At 38.4% G+C, this 27,848-nt stretch overlaps 1 protein-coding gene across 1 annotated transcript in view; it reads left to right on the forward strand.

Moving 5' to 3' along the window:
- Positions 1-27,848, forward strand: part of LOC311189329 (potassium voltage-gated channel subfamily KQT member 1-like) — a gene marked incomplete at both ends in the record, with an annotated part of 484,473 nt that overhangs the window by 46,214 nt on the left and 410,411 nt on the right. Inside the window, 6 exons of the mRNA XM_084260993.1 lie at positions 460-556; positions 5,423-5,563; positions 12,112-12,222; positions 13,211-13,306; positions 14,171-14,296; positions 16,651-16,813. Coding sequence (XP_084117119.1) covers positions 460-556; positions 5,423-5,563; positions 12,112-12,222; positions 13,211-13,306; positions 14,171-14,296; positions 16,651-16,813 — 734 coding nt within the window. The remainder of the gene's footprint in view (positions 1-459; positions 557-5,422; positions 5,564-12,111; positions 12,223-13,210; positions 13,307-14,170; positions 14,297-16,650; positions 16,814-27,848) is intronic.

Here is a 27,848-nt window from a genome sequence, read left to right on the forward strand (position 1 = left end):
GAATATTTCTATAACTTACACAAAAAGGACTTCAGTAATACAATATTTGATTAACATTCTGCTTTTGGCAAACAGAGAAAAAAGGGGGTTTGAGTTTAGTTAGCAAAGCTCAATGTGCTGATTTTGCCTGGAAAGAAAGTATTCTAGAGTCATAATCAGGTAAAATATGCAAGTTTCCTCGGCATTTGAAAGCATTTATTTTAGCATTTTTTGTTTGTTTGTTTTTCTTTTTACTAACTATTGACCTAGTAAACACTTCTGAATATCTTTGAGTATAATAAACTGGCAACTAAACATACTGCCTACGGAGATGCCTCAAGTGTAGGATACTACCCAGGGCCAATGCTATCACGGTTCTTTACTATGGCAGTATGTTAGGGGACACAGTCAACTATGCATAGACAGAGCAGCGTTGTTCTCAATCATTAGTTTTATTTAATGTCCTTCTTTTTCTTACAGGGGGATCCGGTTTCTCCAGATACTTCGCATGCTTCATGTGGACCGACAGGGTGGCACCTGGCGACTATTAGGATCAGTTGTTTTCATACATCGTCAGGTACTAGATCTTTAAAGAACCCCAGCATTTTGTTGCCTTTAGCATATTCTTTTCATGGTCTTCAAATCACAGTCTGTTTCTCTTTGTTGTTCTCTTTGATGTTATCCTTTAATATAATTTATTAAATGCAGTTATGTGGGTGACCTTCATATTGCAAATGCTGTCCACTCTTCACAGATCTGTTCCTAGATTATTTTTTCTGTAAAAAACATACTAGGGCAAAATCCTTGATAGCAGTTGCATATTTAAATCTCTCTATTTTATCTGCTAGAATAAGGAGCTTTCCAATCCATTCTAAATAAAAACACTAACTATGCATAATAATATGAAAGACAAGTTACTTTTTAAAGGGCATAGTCACAGAGGTAAACTTGGCTGTAAATACTTGTATGTCCATTAAAGCTTTGAAACAGTTATGCTGTGTAAAAATTCATTAAACAGGAAAAACTTACATGTTTTAGACTGTTAAAAATTTCTAGCTGAAGGCTTCTTTTCGGGGCTTCATGGAATCTCTTAATGAAAAGCCAACATATCTTTATGAACATAATAATAAACTTTTATCATTAGCCTTTAAGTCTTGTGCATCATACCATGCTATGGAGGGCCAATGCTGTGCTATGACTCTTTGCATTAGACTTGTAAGGGTGGTTTTTTAATCTACTCTTTATGAATACAGATTTGTTCACCTTGCATTGACAAATAGGTACGGATTTCTGCACATGGTTTCATTAGGCATTTAAAAAACTGTTGTGAAGCAGAGAATGGCAGATACTTAATCCAAAAAATTAATTTAGTATTGCAGTTGTAGATTGCTTTGGGTTGGAAGGGACCCCAAAGATCATCTAGTTCCAACCCCCTGCCACAGGCAGGGACACCCTTACTAGACCAGTTTGCCCAAAGCCCCATCCAACCAGACCTTAAATGGCTCCAGGGATGGGGCTTCCACCACGTCTCTGGGCAACCTGTTCCAGTGCCTCACTACCCTCATAGTAAAGATTTTTTTTCCTAATGTCTAACCTAAACCTGCCCTCTTTCAGCTTAAAGCCATTACCCCTTGTCCTATTGCTACACGCCCTGGTGAACAGTCCACCTTCCACTTTCCTGTAGAACCCCTTTAAGTATTGCCAGGCTGCAATTTGGTCTCTCCGGAGCCTGTTCTTCTCCAGGCTGAACAAGCCCAACTCTTGCAGCCTGTCTTCATAGGAGAGGTTCTCTAGCCCCTTGATCATCTCGGTGGCCCTCCTCTGGACTCACTCCAACAGCTCTATGTCTTTCCTGTAATGGGGACCTCAGATCTGGATTCAGTACACCAGGTGTGGTCTCATAAGAGCAGAGAGGCAGAATCACCTCCCTTGACCTGCTGTCCATGCTGGTTTTGATGCAGCCCAGGACACGGCTGGTTTTCTGAGCTGCTAGCGCATACTACCTGCTCATGTTGAGCTTGTCATCTATCAGCACCCCTAAGTCCTTCTCCTCAGGGCTGCTCTCAATCCATTCTCTGCCCAGCCTGCAGTTGTGCTTGGGATGGACTGTCCATCCAGTTCCTTATCCACTGTGTGGTCCATCTGTTGAATCCATGTCTCTCCAATTCAGAGACGGATGTCATGCTAGACAGTGTAGAAGTAACTTTTCTTCTCTTTTATTCTTTTCCCCCAGTACTGTAGGAAGTTTTGTGTCATGATGGCTGTACAGCATTGATACACACCAAAGTGCTCCAGTATAAAGCCTATATTCATCATGTCCAGCAATATGACTTTTAATGCTCCAAGTCTCTGTGGTCTTCATTTGTCATGGTTGCATTGCCTGGATATCTAGCTAGGTCACAGCTAGTATCCAAATACACTTTCTCAAAATTAGCTAACCTTACTGACAGAGGTGTTTCAGAGACTTTTTTCCACTGGGTGCTCAGAATTTTAGTCAAGAATGTGGAAATACTATCTCCAAAATATAACACTTAAATATTAAATGTCACAAATATAAATAAGTTCAATGACTTGGAAGGAAAAAAACATACCCTCGGAGAAGTGAATATATGAATAAATGGACCTGAAGTTCTGTTAATCCAAAGAAGTGATTATGATGACACGTAAAACTCTACACATCTGTAGTACTTGTCAAAGCAGATCACCCACCAACATGTTAATAAAACAACAACAAAAAAAATCAAACACACAGTTCTGTATTGACATTGGACAAGTCTAGCTGAAACCCTAGCTTGGTACCAAATGGAAGGGAAAATGGAACCTTTATTCCTGTCCAGTCTCTTAAAGGAGATTTTGTTTTAAAAAAATCCCAAACAAAACCACCTCAGCTGTTTTTTCTTTATTGGCAGAGTACAAGGTCCTCATTTATTTGTTGAGTTTGGTACTCTTTCAGAAAAAAATGGAACCCTAAACTCTTAAACAATGTGAAAAAATAAATTAATGTCTTTGTGACCTGTGAAAGTAACCAGCAGTTGGACCTCTGTGTGCCCAGAAGAGCTTACTAAAGTTGTCACCAATGATTTCCATGTGTTTTGGAATTTTACATATAGCTGCATTAGCTCACCCAAACCCAATTTGGCTAGGATGCTCTTCTATTTTCAGCAGGTTGAGCTTATGCAAGCTTATTTCTCTCCAAAATCAACAAAACATGAGTCAATATCACATGTGCTGATGGAAATACATGGAAAAATAGTGAGGCTTACTGAAAAACTGAGTTAGCCAATCCATCTTCAGCCTGTAAGTCTCTTAATTAGCTTTGGTTATTCCTTACCTTGTTTTGTGAGGTCCTCTACTGCTTTGAAGAGGGAGTCACTGATGAGTTGTTGATTTGTTTTGTTTGGGGTTTTTTATTACATGTGGAATTTTGTCTTGTATGGTCCTTATTGTAACTGAAATGAAGTCTCTCTAAATTTAAAAAAAGTGTTGACTCATGTCTCAATATTCAAATTTACCAATCTGCATATTTATTTTTTGTTCTTGCTGTTTCTTTTCATATCAGTGTGAAGTTTTAAGACCTAATTTCTGTAAAATGCTCTTTGCTTTGAGATCATGTTATAAATTCATTCTATTTGGCATCAATAGACACTGCTCCATCCATATTTCTTGAAGCATATATTATTTTAAAAACTTCTGTGTTCCTTCCCCTATGCAGTATGTATTAGATTGGTGCCATTACATTTGCATCTGGGTTTTACTCCACAAGAGTTTGGTCTTTTGAAGTATAGGACTGAACCTGAGAGGTGCCAATGGTGAAATAATCCAAGGAGTTCTGTTAATATTTGAACCTCCTTGAAAGGATCTCTTAAGACTGTGCATAGCATTTCTGAAAAGCCAATTTTTCTGCTTCTTCTCAAAAAGCCAACACTTAAACATAGAAGTATTCAATTATCACCCGCTCTGTCGTCTGAGGTGAACTGAAAAGCAAGCAGTGATGACCATTCCTCAATAACATGTAAAAGCAATTAATATCTCAGATTCCAAATGTAGCTAAAAGATTTCTGTTGATGTGGTAGGAAGTCAGAAATTGACTAGAGATGAAAGCAGAGTATTTTCTTTATGATCAAGAATTAATGTCCGTTTCTGCTGTGGTTTTCTATGGATCCCTGACCTTAACAGTCTCAGGTGTTCAAAATTTTCACCTTGCATTGAAAACAATATTATGCAGGCAAATCAAAAAGTTGTGGAAAAGCAGAGAAATGCAGATAGTTAACTATAAATGTAAGGAACTTTTCAGAGCTTTGAAGTAACATCTACAGTTTTACCACTATCATTAGGGTAAAAGATGAGGAAAGAACAGTGACCAGCATAGAAATCCGAACTACTGAAAACCTGAGTTTTATTTCCTCTTTCATCTGCCTTGTTTAGCTAAGAGGCCTGCAAAAGTTAAGGCTTAGATTAAAAGACTTGCCCAGGGGCAAAGCTGAATACTATCAAAATTCATTATTTAGGTCATTATTAAATGATTATAGAGAAAAAAAATCTGCTTTGTTTTGTGCCAAAAGTGCTTGCTCAACCTAGATTTTAATTAGTGCTATAGCAGATGGAAGAACAGTAATTCCTGCTCCTGAATGGAGTTACTAGCAACCAGGGCTACATTTTCCCAGAAAGCTTCCCACACAATTTGGCTTGTTTCAATGTGCAAGCACATTTTTTCTGAAGACTGTAACAATCATGTATCTAAATCACGTTGGTTCTGATAGAGCTTCACTATCTAAAAAAATCTCTAGAGAAATGTGTGCATTCACCAGCTCTGTATCATGCCCTAATAAAAGTCCCTTCTAATGAACTGGCCTAGACTCAGTCTTTGTTTTTCAGGACTGAAGCAAGGGTTACACCTACCTAACATATTTTATCTTAAGTTTTTTATTTTGTCTTAACATGAAACTATTAAAGCATCGGTAGTCAGTCTTAAGCAACCTAAACATCAGATAGACAAGCTCATTGCTTAGGTATGGTCCTAATCACAGTACATGGTTGTTACTTATTAACTGTTATTTTAGCATGCTGTTCATAAAGGGCATTTCTAAAGCTGTTTTACTATTTTCATATAGTATTAACATTTTGTATTTTGAGTGGACAGATAAATGCAATGATTCCCATTCACAAGACATAAACCAGGAGAGATGTTCCACCCTACCTTTGGCTGTCAAATGATTTTGTGCAAGTGATGGCTTCAGCTCTTCACCTTGAATTCTGTATGCTGATATGAATAGAAAACAAGTCACTGAACTACCTGTTTTACTGGAAGCCAATTTCATACCTGAAATAGAACTTACTCATTTTTCTACCGTACTGCAAAAACCCCAAATATTTACAAAGTTTTACAATGATACAAAATATGTGATGTAAACCTTATGTACTTCTTTGCTTTCTATTTTAATAGGAACTCATAACCACATTGTACATTGGATTTTTGGGATTAATATTTTCATCCTATTTTGTCTATCTTGCTGAGAAGGATGCAGTTGATGAGGATGGAAAGACAGGTTTCTCCAGCTATGCTGATGCTCTTTGGTGGGGCGTGGTAAGTCTTTACCCAACTATATGCATGCACAAGATTTTCTGTTTCAGTTATGAACATTTTTTTTTAAAAAAAGCCATTTCTCTTCTTGTAGAATATATTTCTGTAGGAAAGCTCAACAACCTTTTAAAAAAGATACAAGAAAAAATGTAATACATAGTTAAATTCTTTTGGTATTAAACTTACTATGAAAGCATGAATGCAACTCCTTAGCAAAGGACTTTTGAATGTTTACAGATACATTGAAATCCATGTTTGAAAACCATTGCAAATAACCTCCAAAACCCATATCACTTCTTTTAAAATCTATTTACTTATCTGTGAAAGGTACAGAAATTTAAAAATATTTGTGGAAGCTGGGTTAATGACTTTTTGGGGGGGATGTAAATTTCGCATTCTCAGTAGTAATGCAGACCTTGATGCAGGATTCAGGTTACTGCTTTTTTCTTAGTAATTCCATGGTTCACTGTGAAGGTAATAAATAGCTCCATCCAAAGCAGCTGTCAAAGCTTCACAGATTAATCATCTACTTTCGATACCAATCATCAGTCAGGGTCTGTGCAAATCTTTGGTGAAATACAGAAAAGAATATCATTAAGGGGGAACCAGTATTATTAGAGAATTTTGGTAATTACTGTGCGTGTGCCCAGAATCAGTTGAAAATGTAATAGATAGGTATGAACAGAATAAGAGACCAGATTGTTTCTACACAACCTTCATATGGCTCTTACAATGTTTCTCATTGTGACTCACGCTTTCCCTCTTTAATAGCTATTGGACGAACCACCTTTTCTCTTGTGGTCCCTTTTCTCCACTAGAAAACCTCATATATTTTACGAGTTGGCTGTCTCATTCTAACAAACCCAAGGAGATGCATCACGTCAGTGTTAGTGACAGAGAAAAACGAGAGGACTAGAGCAGATGCAGAGCCACCAACTTCCAGAGAGAAAGAATTATTTGAAACACAATAAACTGGATTTGTTCTTAAATGAAAGACTTGAAAAGTGCCAGTATAATTATTGGGCCATAAACCAATTTTTTATTTTCTTCTGCATCCAAATAAGCTGGAAAGTAAATCTGGGAAGACAGACAAAAAGTAGATACATGTTTCTAATCCTTACATTGGATATTTGTAAGTCTCAACTTCAATAAAGTATACAGAAATATAGATTACATTACATGCATCCTGGCTTACCACTTTTTAAGTGGTCCAGTATAAAAATCTTTTAAACATTAAATTCCTGTCATTAGGTTGTCAGGTATTCACTTCAGTTGCAGAGTATCAGCTATGGTTGTGCAGAACAGTACAGACCAAGAAGTATCTTGCAAAAAAGAAAAATCCACTAAATAGCCAGACCGACCTGAGTATCCAATATGCTGGGAAGAAATAAAGCCATGAACTAGTCCATACGACCATCACTTCTTGAAGTCCTTAGTTAGATAAAATTTTTGGAACGTAAAGCTTAATGGTTATAAACATGAGATAACCTCTAGCTAGCAGAGGAAAGAAATAAGTATCACTGGAGCACAGGCTATGACATATTTTAAAAGCTCAAGTAAGACAATCGGGGTGTAATTTACATTATGAAAGACACTCCAACTCTACTTTAAGAGAACAAACCAGTACACAAGCTCACTTATTTGACTAGTATATGAGCAGATCAGCACAAGTACCAGTGTTCAAAGCCCTGAATGCCGTGTAACAGAGCTACTGTTTCTGGTTTTCCTAGTAGTCTAGCTGAATAGTCTCTGAAGTACATCTAATTTAAATTGGGGCTGCTTGTGGGAAGCTCAGCAACATCAGGGGCCTCCATAAAATTAGGCTGCAGTTCAGCGAAATCTGAGAAACATGTCACACATTTTTCTAGCATAGTGAAGTTCCAAAGAGGTTTTTATCACTATGTGAATTATAATGGCACCAGCAAAAGAAATGGAAAGCATATAGTTTATTAATAGTCATGTCTTAGTTTAATTTTGTAATCATTAAAAGATGGTGGTTCATGTTTGCTCTGCCAATATCTTTGGTGCTTCATAGTAATTCCTGGGCCTGTAACTGCAAAAGACCAGAAATATCCAAATTCAGATCTGAATGGGAAGTAAAGCACGAAGGCAGGAGGGAAGGCAGGCAGGAGAATCCCTTGTCAAACTGAGGGGAGCAGGGTACAGTAGAAAACAAAAAAGCATTTCCTGCAATCAGTTTGAGAACTAGCTATGATTTTAGCATTCAATCCTGTCCATGTATATTGATGTATGGGTTATTCTTGCATGTAATAAAACTTCCATGTGAAGCCACTATACTTTTTCTACCTTTTCTTCTTGTTTATTTTTTTAGCTCTAGTTACCCAGATCTCGCTTTAAGGGTTGCATTCAATGTTTAGATACGGATTACAAGATAATGTTAAATGCTAGAAGATACAGCTTTGATCTGAGTAAAGAGCAAAACATTCAGGGCAAAAATGTCAGGACATGTTTATGCATGCATATTTTGTTAATACTTTGGACTTAAGGAATTTAAAAGGAGTTCAGTTATGAGGACCAACAAAGAAGTTTAAAATAGGCATTGCTTTACCTTGCTCAGTCTGACTTGGAATCTGTGTTTCAAAGTGCATGTGTACCCCTTGCAAAGTGTTCAATGGGTTTTGTTGTTTTCCAAAACTTAATTGTTTTGTGTAATAGCAAGATAAAATCAGCTTTGTCTTTCTCTAGCTGTGCAAGGCACATGAAGAACACTGTTTAAATTGTTATTTAAGCTTTCCAGACGTCTAGGCCTCCTCAGCATTAGTGAGTCACGGTGCAGGTGCAGTTCACAGCTGGGAACAGTGACAAAGGACAAAGTGAATCAGTTTCTTTTTCTTTTCAAATCTTCTGTAACATAGAAACACAGATGTGGAGTTACTAGGGAGTGAAATTTGATTTCACTTTTGCCTTTCAAAACTGAACCATAGGAAAAAAATCTTGGTAGCAAGTATTTCAAAGTGTTATGTGTCTGACAAAAAACCTCAGAGTGTATTATGGGTAACATTTTGCTCTGAGTAGAAAGTGCAAGCTTGCTGAACTTGATACAAATGACCTGAATCGTTTAAATATGAAGAAAGGGGAAAATAAAGAATGAATGAGTGTTGGAATTAAATGCTAACTACATTTACCTGCTCCAGTTAAATGCAAGGTTGTTTCCCCTAGATTTGGCAGGCACACAAATTAAACTGCAAAGACATATCAAAGGCTTGTGGTATTTTACATGAAGCCACTTTCAGAACACATAGCATATTAAAACACAGGTAAAAGCATTTCCACCAGCACCGTGAGTCTGCCAGAATTGCAACCCATGTCACATCAATTTTTCTGTTATTTCTGAGTAAATCTTCTTGAGGAAAGAAGGAAGACATGAGGGAGTCTTCTCTTCTGCTGGCTCTTCCCTGCTTGTCTCTTGCTGTTGTTAAAGCTTATTGGTTTTGCTGCAAACTGGACTATTCTGTACCATTCAGTTGACTAAAATTGTTGCTCTGGTGAACTGGTTTTAACTGGTAGTGGTTCTTTGGATCGATTGCTCAGAATTTCCAATAGTAAATTTCCATGGCAAAGGTAAAAGTCTGAACCCCTTTACATTTAATATGTTTTTTGAGGAGTGCAGTTCTGATTCTTCAAACACCTGCCTATCTTAAAGTGTGTGAGAAGCTTTGTTGACTTCTACTGAAGTGTACATACAGGTTTTCAGAGCCTGTGTTAGAGCATGTGCATACCAGCTGGATTGTGCCATAGTAAATCTGTATTAAGAAGGCAGTGTCATTTTCCACAGCTTAGTTATTAAAAATTCTCTAAGCAGATAGCTAATAACCTTTGGATATACAAGTAGAAAAAGATTCTGCTGTGATTAAGAAAGCCAGAGAATTACATTATTTATAATCCTTTCCACATACATCAATGTATTAATTAGATTACCAAGAAGGAACCCTCTTAAGGTAGCCAGAGAGAAACTTTCTGAGACATGTTCAGGCACCTGCAAGGATCTGCCAGCCAAATGCCTGCTGTAGACATGGAAAATCATCTTTTCTGTGGTTACAGCTTTCATGCTGTCTTCCATAGTAACATTAAGGCAGCTCAACATTACAGCAGTTTGTTTTTAAGTCCTGAGTGCTAGAGAAGTCAAAAAAAAAAAATCCACAAAAAAAACAAGAAGCCTTTCATAAGAAAAAAAAAAGAGAGGAAAAGGAAGGAAAATTCCCAGACTTTAGGAGGTCATCTGGGTGCACAGAGGAGCTGAAGTGCCATTAAAGAAATGCTACTTTAACTTCCTCCCCTCCCCACTAACACATACTGCATTTGAAAGTTGAATTTGGGGGAGGGTCTGATTTGATTTGGGGGGCTGGCAAACTCATCTGTTTGTACTGCTGGTAGTACATGGCACCTGAGTCATTTCATGGGCAGGCCACGTTAAATCTGAACAAACACTTGGCAAGACAGAGCTGTTGAGAACAGTTTGCAGTTCAAAATAACAATATTCATTGGAAGATATAGATACTACAGAGTTGACTTCATCAAGTGAGAAATACATAATGAATAAATACGAGCCTAATTAAAAAAAAAATCTTGGAAAAACTTATTTTGATAGTAGTTGATCATTTCCCCCCTGCAAGTCTTTCCAGCTTTTTGTAGACCTGTTCTCAGGAGTATTTTCCCTATGCCTTTACTGCTGATAGGTCCTTCTGAGAAGCCTATTTTTACCTAATATCTAAGTATATGCCAGCAGCATTTCTCATAAAAGGCAGTATTTCCACATCCTCTTTTGGATTCAGTATAAATTTAAATATTCTTTTAAGTCTGTGCTTCCCCTACCACTCAAGGCAAAGTGAAGAGAGCGGGACTGGTACTCCCAAATACAATTATGTTTTTTTCTACTTAAAGCTCTCCCTAGTGGTGACAGAATTCTTCATTTCCTCACCAGAAACGTTTTACTTCTCAGGGCTACAAGTCATTTTTGTCAAACCACTTTATGGCAACATCAGGGCTCTCAGTATTCTAAAAAGCCGTTAATGGCCCTGACAAGCCACCCAAACACCCACTGCTCAGGAGCTCTATTTAGGGTCAGCTCTGGGTGCTCAGTCCTTGACTGAGCTGTGCTGGCTTCCAGCTCAAACCTGTGGGGTGACTTCCATACTTGACCTCATACTTACCTCATCACCGTGATGATATTTCTTTATAACTTAGACTCTTTGTTGGACACAGCCATGGTTGATAAGTCTTAATATGGGCTGGACCTAGGGTGGTAAGGCCACTGTCTGACCAACTGTAGGATTCCCTTGGCTTGCCTTGGGATCCTTTCTTGGCATCCATTTTTCTGGGGGAGCAGCTGTCCCTTATTACATTACCAGGTGTGGGGGGGGAACTAACTGGCCTAATGACCCTGACCAGCATCACCTGTGGCCTCCACACCCTCCCAGGGGCTCTGTTTTAAGCTCACCACTCTGCTAAGAGAGAGGGTATCTGGTTCAGCTGCAGTTCTGTTTAGCCCTTTGATTCTGATTTCAGCCCGTAGGCTGACTCACTGGCTTCATTTTAGTTCTGCTTCATTGCTGTGAGCCTTCTTGCAGATTACCTAGACCTGATCCTAACCCTGATCTGTTGATGGGTGTGTGGCTTTGAGGTAGGACCTGCCTCGTTGCTTTAATAATGCCTTTTAATTGGGATTCTTGGTTAGACCAGGCAGTTCTTTCTATATTTGTGTTGTTTGGATGTTTTGTGACTGGGTCCTGGCTGGAGGTACTGCACTGCTGGCTGTATAATCTCCCTTGACTCTGAGCTCCCTGTTCCTTAGGGAGTTCTTGGCTCTCACTGTGCCCTGATGAGAAATGGGCAGATTCAGGTACAGTAATACCATGTATCCTGTGGCTTAAACATAATTTTGAGTGATGAAGAACTGTATTTGGGGGGGGGGGGGGGAGGATTAAAAGCTGATCATGGGGCTCAGCTGTACCTAGCTCTTGGTCTACTGGTGTATTTACTTCAGGAGATAAAGTGTCCTGAAATGGTGGTGTGTTGTTCTTCTTATTATGAAGATTCAGGGATGGTGTTTCCCTCCCTGCCATCACAGTGCATAGCTTACCCTGCCACAGCTAATGTCAGGCGGACTACAGAATTTGGTAGCTGTGTGTTGGCTGTGTGCAAGTCAGGGCTTTCAAGGCTTTCTTCTCAACCCTTTAGAACTGTGGTTTTAAAGCAAAAGTAGAAAAAAAGCAAGCCTATGGTTTCAAGGCCAACAAGACCAAGCCTTAAAGTTTTGGGAAGGTGGAAGCAGCCAGCTGCAAACCATGAGCACAGTCATCCTGAGTCCAGCCTACTATTGCATCCAAAACAGCGTCTGTTTGTGAATGCCTGCTGAAGAATGTAAAAACTGCAGTGATGTTTGGCACACTACTGTGGTTTTCTTCAGCACGAATCCAAACAGTGTTGATCTCTTATGTATTTCCTGATACTTCTCTATTCCTTGCTTTTTGATACTATTGGGGAGAAAAAAAGTACTGCGTTCCAGTGAATGAGGTTTCTTTTTGGCCTAGGTTACCGTCACAACAATTGGTTATGGAGACAAAGTTCCTCAGACATGGATTGGGAAGACAGTAGCTTCCTGTTTTTCAGTATTTGCTATATCTTTCTTTGCTCTGCCAGCGGTAAGTAAAACTTGGTTCACTTTTTAAATGTCTCTTTGATTTGGGCTCACAATTAGAGAGTTTTAAATTGATCTCTTTGATAGGAAATAGTAGGTTTGGGTGTTGCTTCAGAATGTGCAAGCACAGACCCTGAAGTGTTTCGTTTTAGGGAGATGCAGCCTAGAAAGGAGGTAAGAATGAATTGCACTACTGAAAGTACTGAAGTGGTTCTGTGAGGTAAAGAGAGGTGGCTTTTTTATCAGCAAGTCAGGGGCAGAGGTGAAATTTCCTTTGTTTATGGTATTTTGTGATTACATGAGAACAACTTGGGAGCCTGGAAGGAGAGGAGCTCTGTCATGAAGCAGAGGTCTAGAACACCACACCTGCTTTCATACATGGTTCTAGAAAGTATATTTGGGCTTTTTGAGTCTTCAAATAACTGAAGGGGGGGTGTGGGGTGTGAGATAAGGGCAACAACATGAAAATCATTAGAAAACACAAAGCATTTCTTTAGTAACCGTCAGTTTTAACAGAAATGCTGAAATTATAAAACAGATCTTTGGCTGCTTCATGCAGTTTGCCTGGAAGATCAAAATGGGTTCTGGCTTTAGTTGTGGGTTGTTGGGGTTTTTGTGGCAAGGAATTAAAAACAAGTGCAGAGACCAGCTGTAGTTCAGTCATGTGGCACTGGCATTTACTTCTTCCACCATTGTGCAGAGTTGCCTATGGAATGTGACCACCTCTGAATGCTGCTGACTAATGTTACCTGTAGATCACAGCAATAAACACATGCTGTTGATGTTGGCATCATGTAACTTCAACAGATGTGCTCAGTTTCAGATTCATTTGTTGGAATTAAATAGTTTTCCCTCACTGTGGACACCTGAAAATTCAAACTCTTTCTATGAAAATGTTTTCTAAAATGTCTGTTTATTTCATACATTAAATATTTGGTTTAGATATATGAAGCCATATTGGAGACTGAGTAGTAAGTTTTTCTTATATTTAGGGTATTTTGGGATCTGGTTTTGCCCTGAAAGTACAACAGAAGCAACGTCAGAAGCATTTCAACAGACAAATCCCAGCTGCAGCCTCTCTAATTCAGGTAAGGCGCTTAACAATAAAATGCTTAGGAGAGCATTGGAAAAGTGCAGCCTAGTATTTACAATGGTGAGAGTCGCTGTGTGACTAGGCTTTATTATAAATCCATTACTTGTATTTAAATACTTTGTCTCTTAGACAATTTCCTCTAACCTCCCCCTCTTACCAGTGAGCATCAGAGGCTTTACTAGCCTGATACTCACCGCCATACTGACACACAGGGAAACATATATCTTTGTTACAATCTTTAACTCACAACTTTCTTTTTACACTCACTGAAGTTCTGTGTATCTGCCAAATCCTGACGTGGTCAATGTGTATAAATAATGTGTATATGCACAGCTCACTTCAGAAAAATGTTCCAGTGTAACATTTTATATGAGAAATACTAAGAACACAACAGCGTGGTACACAAATACTGAAGTGTGGCACGTTACTGAAGAAAGCAAGCAGCAGGGTTATATGTTTGTGGAGATTCACTTCTGTGAGTGGTGTTTAGTGGGGTTTTTTGGTTTGTTTATGTGGGGTTGGTTTGTTTGGGGTTTTTTGTGCTGTGCAGAGAGTTAGACCCTAGATCCTACGGAGAACTCTATGAAAAGTGTTCTTTACAAACACTGTGTGCTTGAGTGTATGTTTCCTACTGCAAATTACACTCACCACAGTTACATACAGGGAGGAGTGTATTTTATTAGGCATGGTGTTGTGTAATATAGCATGGTGATTTTAGACAGAAGCTTTTGCAGCACGTTCACAGCATTGATTGAAGATTTGCTGTCAGTTTAGTCTGCAGAAAAATCTGATTTAACCGTTCTACAGGAAAACGGTAACTGCTTATTCACCGAGATTATTGGTTTTGGGTTTTTCTTAGACTCTGTGGCGGTGCTATGCAGCAGAGAAATCCTGCAGTTCGACAGCAACATGGAAGATATATGTTGCATCACCGGTGCAAAATCCTAAAAAAACAGCGCCATCTAGCCCTAGTCTGAGAAAACAGGTAACAGAACTGGCAGAGCTCTATTCTGTTTATGCTTTTACTTTGATCGGGATAACCTGCCAAAATCATAGAGGTGTACAAAGAATTTGGAGAGCTGAAAGGCATTTGTAATGGCACATTTCATTGTTTTCCTCATACCACAGCATGATTAGTTTTCCTTAAAAGATTCCCGAGGGACAAATATCTTCTAATCTTAAATTTGCTCTGGTGGTCTGATAGATGCTGATTGTCCATTGTTTCACTCGCTTTGAAGTCTCCTCGATGTCCTCAAAGGGTAGTTAAGTCAATGATGACACTTTCCCATTTTGCATAGTATTTCATCCAGGAAGACAGATGAAAGCAAGTTTAATTTATGTTGACATTCAATGTGTGACTGACAATATCTATACTTGTCTTGCTCAAGTACTTCTCTCCAAGGTACTTTTAACTGGGGCTGTGCGTAGAAATTTGGGCAAATTGCTGCAGCTCAGAGTGGAATAGTGTTTGTCCACACAGGTGGCATTGCCTGAACACTGGTACATAGTTTCACTGGAAAGACCTGGGTCTGAAGTAGGTCTTGCTCCAGATATCCAGGATTATTAAAGTGATGTTTGATGCCTGGTTTAAGGCAGTGGAATTCCCACTAATGTCTGTTGTCCAGCAGAGAGAACTGCGGTACAATTTCCCCACAGCACGTGTAGAAAACTGTCAGCATGATCTGTGCGCTTCGGTGTTGAAGCAAGGTGATCTACTCAGTGCTGGGTAATGTTCCCATGAGCCTAGATACTTCATAACAAGAAGCAGAACCACAAGGAAAGGTGTAAGGCTGAGTTGTATGTGTTGCTGAACTTCCACTGTGGTGGGAGAGCTGGGGAAAAAAAAGTCAGTTTTAGTGCCCTTGGTATTTTCCCTCTGTTTTGTTCTAGTGAGAGATATTTCCCTAATACATTATTAAGCCTGAACTTCCTTGTGAACTGCTAATCCTAATTGAAGAACACAGTAACAATTCTTTCATCTCTGACCAATGGATCATCTCTTTTTGATGGAGATTAGGTAGAGAACAAAAAAGAAATAGCCTCTTATTTTAAAGACTTAAATGTATATTGACTATCTTGTGTAGCACTTCACTCTCCAGAGAGTTCCTAGTTTCTTTTGCTGCTATGAGAGTCCACAATCTTTGTCTTTAGAAACATTTTGATGCTTGGTAGTGCATCCAATGAATGCCATTTCCTACAGCTTTTCATGCCTGGATTGATTTATTTAGAACATTGTTTTAATTGCCGCAGAGTTGAAGAGAAGAATGAATTCCAAAAGACTGAATATAGACCATAATAAAACACACTTGGTTTACTTAGACCAAGTAGCATCATCTCATTTGTGAATGTTGAGCCTGCAGCTGTTTGTGTTGATAAGTGTGAATACTTGCTCTCTCTGATGCTTATCTCTGCTAACTAGTTAGTGGTCGTGTCAGAGGTCAGAGTACTCTGCAGAATTCAGCCCAGTAGCCCTAGATCTCCTTGTCAGCTTCTTGTCAGAAGGTTACTGGAAGGTCAGGCAAGTTAAAGTATGCCTCTTCACTCTGTGTGGCAGTGTGCGAGTAGCAGAACCAGGTGGGACTACAGCCAAAGGGTTGGTAGCCATGACAACTGAAAAATGTTTTATGAGAAGTAGAATTTATACAGCTAAGTGGTGGCAGTAGACAGCATGTAAACCATGGCATCAGTATGTGAATGGCTGTTACATTGGTCACATCTAGTCACAAAGGCAGGTAGAACTAGTCTTATTTGGAAACAGATGAATAAACCTTTTTTTGTTGTTGTTCTTATGTACCAGCTGTAGGGTGTTTATTAGGTTGCCTCTTAGGCCTCTGAAATCAGGAGAACCTTGACTTTGGAGGTAGGAGAGACAAATTAAATTCTCCTGATGTGCCTAATTCAGCCTTTTTTGGTAAAAGGTGAAATTTTCTGTACTTGAAAAAGCTGCACAGTGCCTAGCTCAATTCACAGTCTATGGTTATGTTTAATTACAGCTTTAGAAAGTTGTTAGAGCCAAGCTGTTGTACACTGGAGTGATTAGCATTTTGGGTGCTTTGACTTTTGCGCTCAGTTTGAGAAGTTTTACTTGAGACCTGATTTTTTGGAGTCTACTAGGTTTCTTCACTTGATAATTAAGTTTGTGCCAGATTTAAGTTAAAACTTTAGAATTTTGAAGACATTAACCAAGGATGTAATGCTTTCATTAAACTTCACTTGTGTTCTTTAAAAAACCCCACATAACCCCAACCTCAAATGAATTTACTGTATAGTAAAGTTCACGTGTGTACTTTTCTGTTTTTGATAATATCTTCTGATATCATCCCATTTCTGTTACACCAGGCTAGAAGATATAAAAGAAAAGGGAAGCTAGGCTGTGGTAATGGTTCTGCCCCTGTAATAAACCCAGGAGGGAATGCCTTGTCTGTTCCACAGATCACTTACGATCACATTGATGAACAAGACGACAAAAAAGATGTGTCTTTCTACATTGGTGAACCAGGAGGTAATTTACTTTCACTTATGTTCAGCTTAACACATTTTTGCAAGAGAATGTTAAAGTGAATTGAACTGCTTAAGGGATTTCCATGAAAAATATAGTTTAAAACTAAATCAATAAGTCAAGATGCCTCAAACCAAGGATAATTACATAACAGAAACAGGGAGAGGGACACAAATTAAAGGAAATATTTAAATTCATATGGTGTAACCATGAAAAGAGCTTTCTTTGGTAAACATAGTTAACTCAATGAAGATTTCTGAATATACTATTAATTCTAATTTTATGAATTCTCAGAGGTGGACAGAAAGTTTCCTCAGATCTATTCCTTCTTTAAACTGTACCTAGCATAACGCATGAAGAAAGGCAAATAAATGAGGGAGAGTATCTTTAGTTTTTACAGCACCCTTTCAAATAAATAAATTCTTATAGGAACCACCAAATATTTTTATGCCTATGGCAGGTTTTGATATGTGAGTTCGTTTTTTCTTGCTCATTTAAAGCATTCTGCGTTGCTGTAGGTGGCTGTTGTATTTCAATCTGGGGACGAGCTGCATTTCACTGTTAAACTAGGATATGGCTTAGTTTGTAAAGTTCTATTTTTGAGTTTGTAATGGAAATGTAGGTATGAAATAGTATTGTTTACTATAAAGTGAGGGTGGTTTGGAAAGCTAGTTTTTCCACCTGTGTGTTTATTTCCTCTATCTGATGGGGTTTGGGAAACTTATGCTAGTTCTGGATGTGCTAAATCTTTTAGCTCAAGGGGAGATTGTTTCCTCATAGTCTGAGGGGTTATGCTCCTTACCTAGAGGCATGTAAAGCCTTGCCAAGTTAATGGACAGATCCAAAAATGCTGGCCCTGCTTAAAGGTATATTAGTCATCATGTGGTGTTTTGACTCAGGTTTTCATCTGTCTTTGATAAACCTGAATCACAGAATTGTAGGGGTTGGAAGGGACCTCAAGAGATCATTGGGTCCAACCCCCTGTGCCAAAGCAGGTTCCCTAGGACAGATTTTACATCAGCTCTGTATGAAATTGCTTCTTTTAGGTGTCACTGAAGCTGACATGCTGTTTCAGCATGGAGAGAGTATGGCTGTAGTCTTGATGTGTTTACTGGTTTATACAATAAAAAAGTACTTCAAGTACTTTTGCCTGTAGAGGGAATATGTAGTGTCTTCTGTAGTGAACACAAAGGTAGGAGTTTCACTGGATCACTCTAACTTCAGAACTGCTAGATTGTATTGTCAATGCAACCTATGTCATCCATGCTAGAACAGTCAGTTGGGTGTGGAATATCAGGGAGATGAGAGCTCTGGCATATCGCTGCACATCTGTAAGGGGTAGGAGCATATGGATCCTGCAGGGATTTAGAAAGATCCTCAAGCAGCTGATAGCCATGAACTGGCATTGTGGGAGGAAGTTTTTCTCCCACTGATGGAGGTTTTTGTTACCTCCTCATGTTCTTCCTTGTGTTTCATTATCTTATATAAATCTTGTATCTGTCACCTTTGAGGTCAGAATGCTTTCAGCATTGGTGGTATTTTAATTATTTGGTATTTCCAATGTTTTTTAGGGTTCTGGGAAAGGGGACAAAGGGTGTGATTTATAAATAAAGTTGCTGTTTTAACTACATGTCTCAACAGAATACTATGTGCATTCCCAGCTTGTTTATAAGAGCTGTGCAACTTCCATTGCTGACCATGTAATAGCAGACTTTGCTGAGCATATTTTTATATTGTGCTATCAGTCAGTGATGAACAGAAGAAGCAAAACATTCTGTAACTTCTAACAGTACTGAAGACAGTTCAGACGTTGAGGATTATGTTGTATGTATTCATGATTCTGCCTGTAACAATCTATTCGCTTAAGCAAATCTCTGTGCATCAGAGGAGAGAGACTGGAAAGACAAGCCTGTGTCACTTTCTGCTTCACAGTTTGATAATAGAGAAAGATGCAAGATTTTTTCCACTTTTTCTAAAAACATTTTCTTGTTATATTTTTATTATAGCTGGTCTAACTTACTTTTTTTCAGAGAGACAGCCATGCGTACTATTTCCCTACCAATTAAGTTTTTATTTTTCATTTTCTTTCACATTTGCCTTAGCCAGTGTCAGGGATAAATCACACTTCATTTGATTTTTCTGATTTATTCCTTCTGTTGTGAAGCTTCCAAGAATGTAGTTGGCTAACTCTGTTGCTCAATTCACTGAACATTCTTGACACCTCTCAAAGGTTTAAACCTGATTTCTCTCAGTGAAGTTCTCCTTGCCAGAATTAATAGGCTTCTATTCTTGGGAATTGGAAGTACTAGGCTTCAAGCCTGTAAATGAGGATTTTTTTTTCTTTCTCTTAAAAAGCTGAAAGTAGAAAAGGCAGAGAAAATAATAATAAAAAAAGGCAATTGAAAAGGGCAATACCAGCTTCTATTTCAGTGTTGCTATAGTGGAATATTTTATTCATTGCTTGTGGGGACTGGATGTTTTACAGATGATGGCAAACTTTGAGGTTGGATTAGCTCACTTTTATAGGCCTGACCTAAGAGGAGCAGAGCTGTAGCTTTAAAAGAACTCTTCTAGTCTGTGTCTCAGTTGAAATATGAGAGTCTGTAGTGAGACCTGAAACAAATGTCTGGCAAGTGGAAGCAACAGAATAGTAGTCCCATTAAGAAAATTCCTTCTGTGGTGCAGAAATAGCCTGAAATTAAGTTAAAATTTCCTTGATAAAGGAGGGATTTATCTTAATTCAGGAACTGCATTATGTGAGGACACCTTTCTTCATGTAAATGGGATTTTTCTTAGGATATTCTTTTCATGTATCCATGTCCACCCAGCATCCTCTCACCTTGCTCAAAACATGATTAGGAGGCATGCCTTTGAAAGCTAGGGAAAAGGCTTTCCTCTTCTATAGGAAGAAGATTTGTTAAAAGGGAAGTCTTATAAAGCCTTATAGGTAAGATCAATATCGAAGTTTGAGATACTTGTGTCTATGTTATACAGTATCCAATACATGTTTTTATTACAGAGAAACTAAATCTCTACATACCATAAATGATGGAATCTTGAAATAAACACTTGATAACCTAAGTGGAAAACAATTCCTGATTTTAGTTCTGCACAATGCATAGGCTTTAAAGTATGATTAGAGTGCTCTGGAACCCTATGAAATTGCAGGAATGGAAAGGCCAACATCATCTGTAATAATCTTTTTTGCTTAAAGTCAAAACTCTCAATGTAAGAAGGCTATGTAGAAAGAAGTGAAAAAGGCACAGCTAAAACATGGATTTAAGAAAAACAATTCTTAAGAAAAATTGTAATGCTGAAGATGTTCTACTGCAGTATATTCTCTTCATGGGTACCTATTGCTACTTCTGAGGGACTCTTTCATACCAGGGCATATGGTTTAATTTTATTCCTGTAGTGATTTACAACCCTCAGTGATTTCATTCTCACCTCAGATTATAGCCATTACTGTTCTCTCTAGTCTGCAATTGATTTTTAACAATACTTCTGCCAACCATTGTATCCGTATTGACCTGCAGCAGGGTCTGTTATCAGGGTGACAAGCCATGTATGATCTCTTGGGCATCTGTAATGTTCCTGTAAGATTTAAAGAAGGCACTTAAAGATCAAGATGATAGATAGGATATCAAGAGTGAATGGCAGGCCATAGACTGATCCAAATAGAAGAAAAACAAATAACACTTGAGTGTAGCTGAAGTCTTTTACATGCACTTGAGTTTAACCTTCAAGTAACAGCTATTCACTTTTCAAAATGAACTGAATAGCTGTTTCATAATGCTTTTTATTGGGGAGGAAAAAAATTATAAAAATGTGAAAGTTTTTGGACCTTGAGGGTCAGCCTCCTGGGACATCTCCAGCAGATGGAATATATTATTCTCTGTCAGTTATCGTCGGTTGCATACACAATGTATTATTGTAAAATTTGTCAATGTCACAAGACTCTCACAGTGATAAATCTCTGCTGGGGTAAAAACAAAATTCCCTATTTATCACTATGCTTTTCTGTTTGCTTTTTGGAGTTTCTTGCGTGCTGACATACTCCCCACCTCAACCCCTTACTTGAAGCAAAACTTCACTAGAGTAATTTCTCACTAGGAAGGCAGGAGGGAGGAACTGCAGTTTTCAATGAATGCCAGAATACCTCTGTAAGCCTTTTTATATGAAGTGTGTAATAGTGTTACTGTTGATTTATTCTGTCTGAAACACTAGTTTGGATGCTGACATTCCAGAATTTGCCTATCTAGTAATGGGTTGGTTTTGCCTGGAAACTGGTTGTATTTTCATGGGGGGGGGGGGGGGGGGGGGGAAGGGCCGCTTTCCCTCAGAGGTGTGGATGGATTGCAGTCTGCAGTACACACAAAGATGCAAGCATTTTAAACTAAGTGGCTTCATAGATTCCAGTGCTGACAAGCTGAGTGAAAGGTGAGAAAAAAAATCATGTGGCTAAAATTAACAGAATAAAGCAAACACCAAAGCTTTTGAGGGCCTGCCTAACTGTCAGTAAGTCAGAAAAGCATAAATACAGAGATATGCTGCAAATTAGTAAGAGAAAATATCCAGATGCCATGCTTCTGAAAAATGTCATGCCCTTAAGAAGATGAGTTCAGCATATGATGGTGGCTTAGCAGTGAAAACCTATATTCAGCAGAGTGCTGTTAAACTTCCAAATTTGTCAGTTCAGGCCTCTTAGGTACTAATAGTACATGCCTGTGAGTAAGAATTGGGCAAACATACTTGTATGCCTCTACCAGAAAGCTTTCTGTCTCTGCTGTTTCAGCCCTGTCTGTCCTGAGAACTTTCCATGAGTTCTGTGGTTTATCTTGCATGACCAAATGAAGAGTAGAACTGGGGGGTGTGGTATAAGGGGAAACAGAGGCTGAGAGGAAAAGAATAGTTGCCTTTCCCAATCTGACTCTTTGTTCTGATTAAATCAGGCAGCTTTTGAGGTTTAAAATTTTAATTTTGTTCTGCACTTACACAACTTCCTGTTTTGCCGGAGTCAGGACCTGAGTTTAGCTGACTGGTTACTGCTTTGGGCTTGTGCAGATGATCCCAGCGACCATGGGAGCTCCTAATGAGAGAAGGTATTTGCACCTCTCACAAACCTTTTCTGATAAGTAACATCACTAAAACTGATCTTAGGGTTTTTTTTTTTTTATCCAGTAAACATTTTTAGCTTCTTCAAAGTACATTAGATTCAACTTTTGAAAAGTTGAAAAGGTTCTAACTTCAGTTATAAGACTGAATTTTGCTGTTCAGTAGTGAAATAAAATTTCTCTGACTACATGATGAAGTTAACATAGAAAAAGCACGTGGTGAATGACAGATTTGTGCTGTAGAGTTAAAATGAACAAGTCCTGTGCACCGTGCACTATGGTAGTGGTGATTTTGGTCAAGTTGACCATTAGAACTGGAATAAAACACTGAGTGCAGCAGTGGGGAAAAAGAATGTGAGTAGCAAAGGAGGACATAATCCAGAACAGTATGTTTTTGGGTTTTTTTTTTGTCAAAAGTTGATATTTCAAGTGACTGTTAAATCTGAAAAAAATGTAAAAAATTAGAGAAGTAAATAAATTATGAATCAACATGTTGCCTAATAATAAAACAAAGACATCTTTTTGAAATCAGGCTAAAGTGACCTAATAAATTGGCGTGGGTTTTGATAAGCTGTTTCACAGGACTGATGTAATCCTCATAATTTTTGGTCTCAGATCCAGAACCTGCATCATTATAGTCTTGCTGTATAAATCTCTAGTCAGGAGAAGGAAGGAAAAAAATCCAAGTCTCTGTCGTAGGGGTGGCAAGGGAGATTTCAATTGTTGATGATAAAGACAGGAAATGATTTTTGGTTTATGTTGTGCAACTAGCAGAATCTTCCCACGATATGGGACTTTGAGGGTTTTTTTCCTGACATCTGTGTCTCAAGGGATGCATTGATTTGCATCTGATATTATTTGTCTGGGTCTTCAGGAGCCTTACTAGAGAAGGTAGAAAGTGGAAGTAGAGGATTGTTCTCCCTTGAGTTGTACTACTAGAGATTTGATTCAAAAATATGAAGGGTGTGTTGGAGAGTAGCTGTAAAATGATAGACTTAGCCAGCCTCGGGAAGAAGAGAGAAGCTAAATATCAGAATTCAAGAATGGAAACTCATACTTAATAGATGAGGCATAGCATGAAGCAAGGCTAAGAAATGCTATGCTCGAAGCTGCCTTTATAAGCAAGAGGAAGCACACATTAGAAAAGTAAAACTAGAATTCAGTGCTAGTATAGTTGAAATCTCAAAATCTATTCACTGTTAGTCCAGATATAATTGTTTAAAAAAAACCAAGAAACACAGTTCTCTTCATATTTAGAAAGTTGCAGTAGTGGTAAAAACACAATTATAACTGGAACGCATACTTCTTAAATACCAGGAAAATAGGTAGAATGTTCAGCCTTCCACTGCTCTTCTGGGTCCCAAGGTTTCACTTGCTGCAAAGGGAGAAGGGGAAGTTTTACAATGAGTTGTTAAAAACTGGTGCCCATCTAAGGGAGAAATACAATGGTTTTGGTGCTAGTTGCTTCTTTCTCTCCTGGGAAGTGACTTGGTGTCATTTACAAATGTTTGGTAGCACAGTTTTAGATATTTCTTCACCAGTGTGCAGCTCTGGGTTTCATCTGAATTGACCATATATGTTCACCTTTATGTATGTGAGATGGTATTTCTTTGTTTTCTCTTGCCCTTAAAAATCAGTTTTGTTCTGCTCCAGGGCTCCATTTTTCTCTTAATTTACCATTAATGAGTTATTTATAGGGACTCCAGTGGCACACCTCTGCCCCATTTTTTATCTCATGCCTGTACTCCTATAAACTGCTTCTTGCATTTCTACTTCTCAAGGCCTCTTGACGTTCTACCCAGCCTGTGTTTCTATAAACTATATCGTTATTTAGTAGTAAATATCTCATTCTACTAGAATAACTGCTGTTGTAGATGTGAAACCATGGATGCATAACAGAAAGATAAACAGAACTAAGCCCAGTTAGAAATGGGCACCTGGTCAATAATTATTTCAGCTAAATCACTTAATGTCAGATCAAAAGTTTGGGCAGAGCAGGCCTGATGAGCATCATTCATTAGGTCTGCAGACTCTGCACAAAGTTTAGTCCCAGTTACTAGCAGTGGTAATATAGAACAATGCAGAAGAATTAAGGAAACATAGGAGCTGCTTACTGGATTCACATGAATATCCCAAACTGTCACTTCTCCAAAATGTAGGCAAGACTTATCCAGATTTTTCCTATTTGTGAGGGTTTTTAGTGACCTAAAGTTGAGATAAAAATCTGTGCAGAATTGAATTTTGGCCTAATTATGGAACATAAAGTGTACAGAAAGTAATGGTCAGATAATAGTTAATGTTTGTCTTCTTTTCACTGAAAATGGATGCTGAATTTATGAAAATTCACACTACAATTTGTCACTTGCTATTATTTGGCTAATGATTCAGTGAGCAGCAAGTCAAGTTGTAAGAGAATAGAAAGGTTTGGGAAAGATGCACTGACCTCACGTTGCTTTTAGTTAGCTATGCTTGCAAAGCAAATACCTGAGGAGTAAGGGAAACAACCTGAGAGCAACTAACAGGACTGTTTGGAGGCTGTTGAGATGTGTGGATCTGTAAAAGGGCATGCAATGTATGTTTAGGGAGGGAGGGAGGGAGGGAAGGAATAATTTCAATTTCTAGGAAATTCCATTTCCTAGAAGAATGCTGGAGTGGCCAAACTATTTCTGAAAAATGGGCATGAGGAAGGAAATGAGTAACAGTTGACATGAACTGGTCAAGAGCAATCACATCAGCTCATGTAAGGTATTTTTCTGTTGTCTAGCAATGTGTGTTGCAGGTAGGAGAAAGGGGCAGAAGACAGTTAAGTACAGATTTTAGTCACGCTTTCTTGTCTCATGCTTGCACATGTAAACACAGGATCTAGATTATGGCCTAGAAAATTGTCTTAGGCTACTCTTAAGAGGGATGAAAACTATTTTGTTAACTATTATACTCCAACAAGTTTAGTCATTCACTGTTTAAATGAGAAATGTGTTTAGAGATATTTTCTGAGCTCATTGGTGGGTCTGATCATGGACTGGACTGGACTTTCTAATCAATATGCATTTGATGTCAGCTGAGAAGCGTCTGAGAGCACTTTGAAGACTGCCTGTGAGCTTCCCACAGAGGCAGCAATGCCTGGTGCAATTGGCCCTCATGTCATGTTCCTCTGCTAATCCTGTGTGTCACTAATTCACTGGAGTGATCTGTCTCCATAGCTTTGATATCAAGTACAAAGGCAGCTGCTTGACCTGATCTCTGGACTGTTAACCAACTGTTTATGGTACATGGTGCCACAGTGTGGAGAAGATAAGCCCCTTGCTGCACAGCACCGGGGGATGCATTGCACTTAAACGAGCCGTTCTAGACAGATGGTAGAGAAGAGCAGCACAGCGCTTGCCCTTCTGGAGGTCATATGATGCAAAGTATTTTGGGGAAGTGAGGGATGCTTTTCAGAGGGGGAAAAATATACTAAGCAATTTTGGGATTTAGACTTTCTCTTTTTATAGAGGGCTTGAACTCTGGTTTAGACCACAATTTTCTAATTCTGTTCTAATGAGTCAGGTAACTTTTTAATATTAAAATTATAATGCAGATTGAACATCAGGGAATGTGAAAGTTGAAAGTGAGAAGCAGGCACTTCAATTTATAAATGGGAATAAGGGCAACATTTTGCATTTTTTCTTTTTTTTTTTTTTAATGTGTATGTTTGAGTACTGGTTTTGTAAAAAGCCAAGGATTGTCAGCTCTTGCTTCAAACTCTTCCACAAAAGCCAAGGCAGACAGAGACAGTTAAAGCAAGCATGGAATATGATGACAAAGCTCCAGCATGTAGTAGCGGCCTGTTAGATTGCAGTGGAAACACTGTTTTGGTGTTGAGGCTGTTTGTAAAAGGCTCATCTCCTGTTGACAGGGAGCGCTGTATGAGTTGGTGTTCTTGGAGTCTGTTCCTAGCTCTGTTACTGATTTGCTATGTGACCTTGGGCAGACAATTAACTCCCTGTGCTTCAGTTGCGTCATCTGTTAAATGAATAAGTCTTGTCTCTGACAGAGATATTGTGAGCCTTAATTGTTTATGAACTATTTTTAGACTGACACAGCATTTCAGAAGTAAAGAATGCTGTTAGTTAAGGCAGTATTAAACATAGACCTACTCGTACACTTACTGTTAGCAGAAGCAAGGAGGAGTGGTAAGCAACGATGTCAGCTTTTTGCAACAAGAGAAGCTGATGTTTGCAGAGATGTAGCAAATGCTCAGGGAGAAAATAAGGTGTCATTTAATCCAGAATGTATAGCTACTTTTTAGCCACAAAAATTTGTTCTTTCTGATGGGAATGACAAAAGGTTATTGTGGGAGATCAGGGTACCATGTTAATTATTTTTTTTTAAACTTCTACTAAAATGGATGAGTAGGTGCAAGTAAATATGCTTTTCATCTTGAATATGTCACTTTAATATGGCTGTAAATCTATATATTTTACATATTTTAGATTTCATGTCCCATATGAAAGCTGAAAATATTCCAGAATTAGAAATAAAATAAATTCCAGCCCTTTGGGGTGTGTGTATTTGTGTGACACTGACTACTGCTTTAAAAAATGGAAGAGAAAAAATTAAATGTTCTCTTATTTGATTTCACTCCCTGTTTAGATATGGAGGTGTTAGCCCCTTTCTAAAATTTTAGTGTGCTTGATACATCAAGCATATGATTTGCATTCTCATAGATGTTGCTTGGAAAATAATTTCGATATATGGAGATGCCTGGTATTCTTTCCAGGTTTTCCCAACCCCAGATCCATTGGAATCTTCACTTTTACTTCTGTTCTTTGGAAATGCTTTCATTCCCTGGAAGGAATAAGTGCTATGATGGAAAATCTGGCCTGTCAACTTGTCTAAAGATACACGCACAAGGGACATTTACACCTTTCTGTCAGTTTAATCCGATCAGGTGTATAAACAGCTGTGTATCTGGGTATAAACAGAAGAAGTCTAAGAAATAAAGCTTTGTTTCAACCTCTGTAGGTGGTAAAAGTGACACATTCCAGTCAATGGTCTTTGCTTTTTTGTAAGTAAAGATTGAACAACCCTTCAGAGGGAGATACCGAGGCTTATTTGGGTCCTGTTTGCAATTGTGTTCTGAATCCTCATGCATGAATAATTTTGAACTTGCACTTCTTGCATCTGTTGCTGGCTGTGATTTTCTTTCTGCTGCTCTCATGTGCTGTGTTTGGGAACCTGAAATCAATGCACTTCTGCTGTCCTGTTTGAAATGGACTGACAGGTCATTAGGGTGATGCTTGTATTGCACTGAGCTATGATCTGATCTAGTGGCACTTCAATATTTTCCTATTTTATTTCTACTTACTCCAGTAGAAAGTAATATGAGGAGAGTGGCTGGGGATTCCAAAGAGGTATTTTTTTTATTTTTAAGCTTTTTCCTAGTAATTCTGATCTGCGTAATATCTGACAGACTGGATGTGAGAAGAATTAGTTGCTCTGATGACTGTCCACAGACTTTGTTAATCACAAAAACCTAAGAAAAACGGTACTGCACCATGTGCCTGCAAGTTAGAGGTAGTCAGGACTCTAAGAGTATTTTTTCATGACTCTTGCAAAAAAGGAAAGCAGCTGCTTGTCATTTACTTAACCTTGCTTGGGCTCAATTTAATCAGTGGAAAACATCTGGAACTGATTCCCCTTCAATTTGGAGTGTCCAGTAATCTGCTGTGTACATACAACTGGTGCACCTTTAGCATTGGAATACTTGGCTGAACAGTCTCTTGCAATATTGTTATCTTTTTGGAAAGAAAAGAGGAAGCAACAGTAATTTCCTAATGAGCAAACATTTGCAATGTTTTGTATAGGTTGCATTGTTCATTGATTTTGTGCAGCTGTTGTATGAAATCTATTGATCAGAGTTAATAAATTTCTAAGAGTAAGAC

The sequence above is a fragment of the Gallinula chloropus genome (assembly GCF_964237585.1).
Source record: "Gallinula chloropus genome assembly, chromosome: 1".
NCBI classification, from domain to species: Eukaryota; Metazoa; Chordata; class Aves; order Gruiformes; family Rallidae; genus Gallinula; species Gallinula chloropus.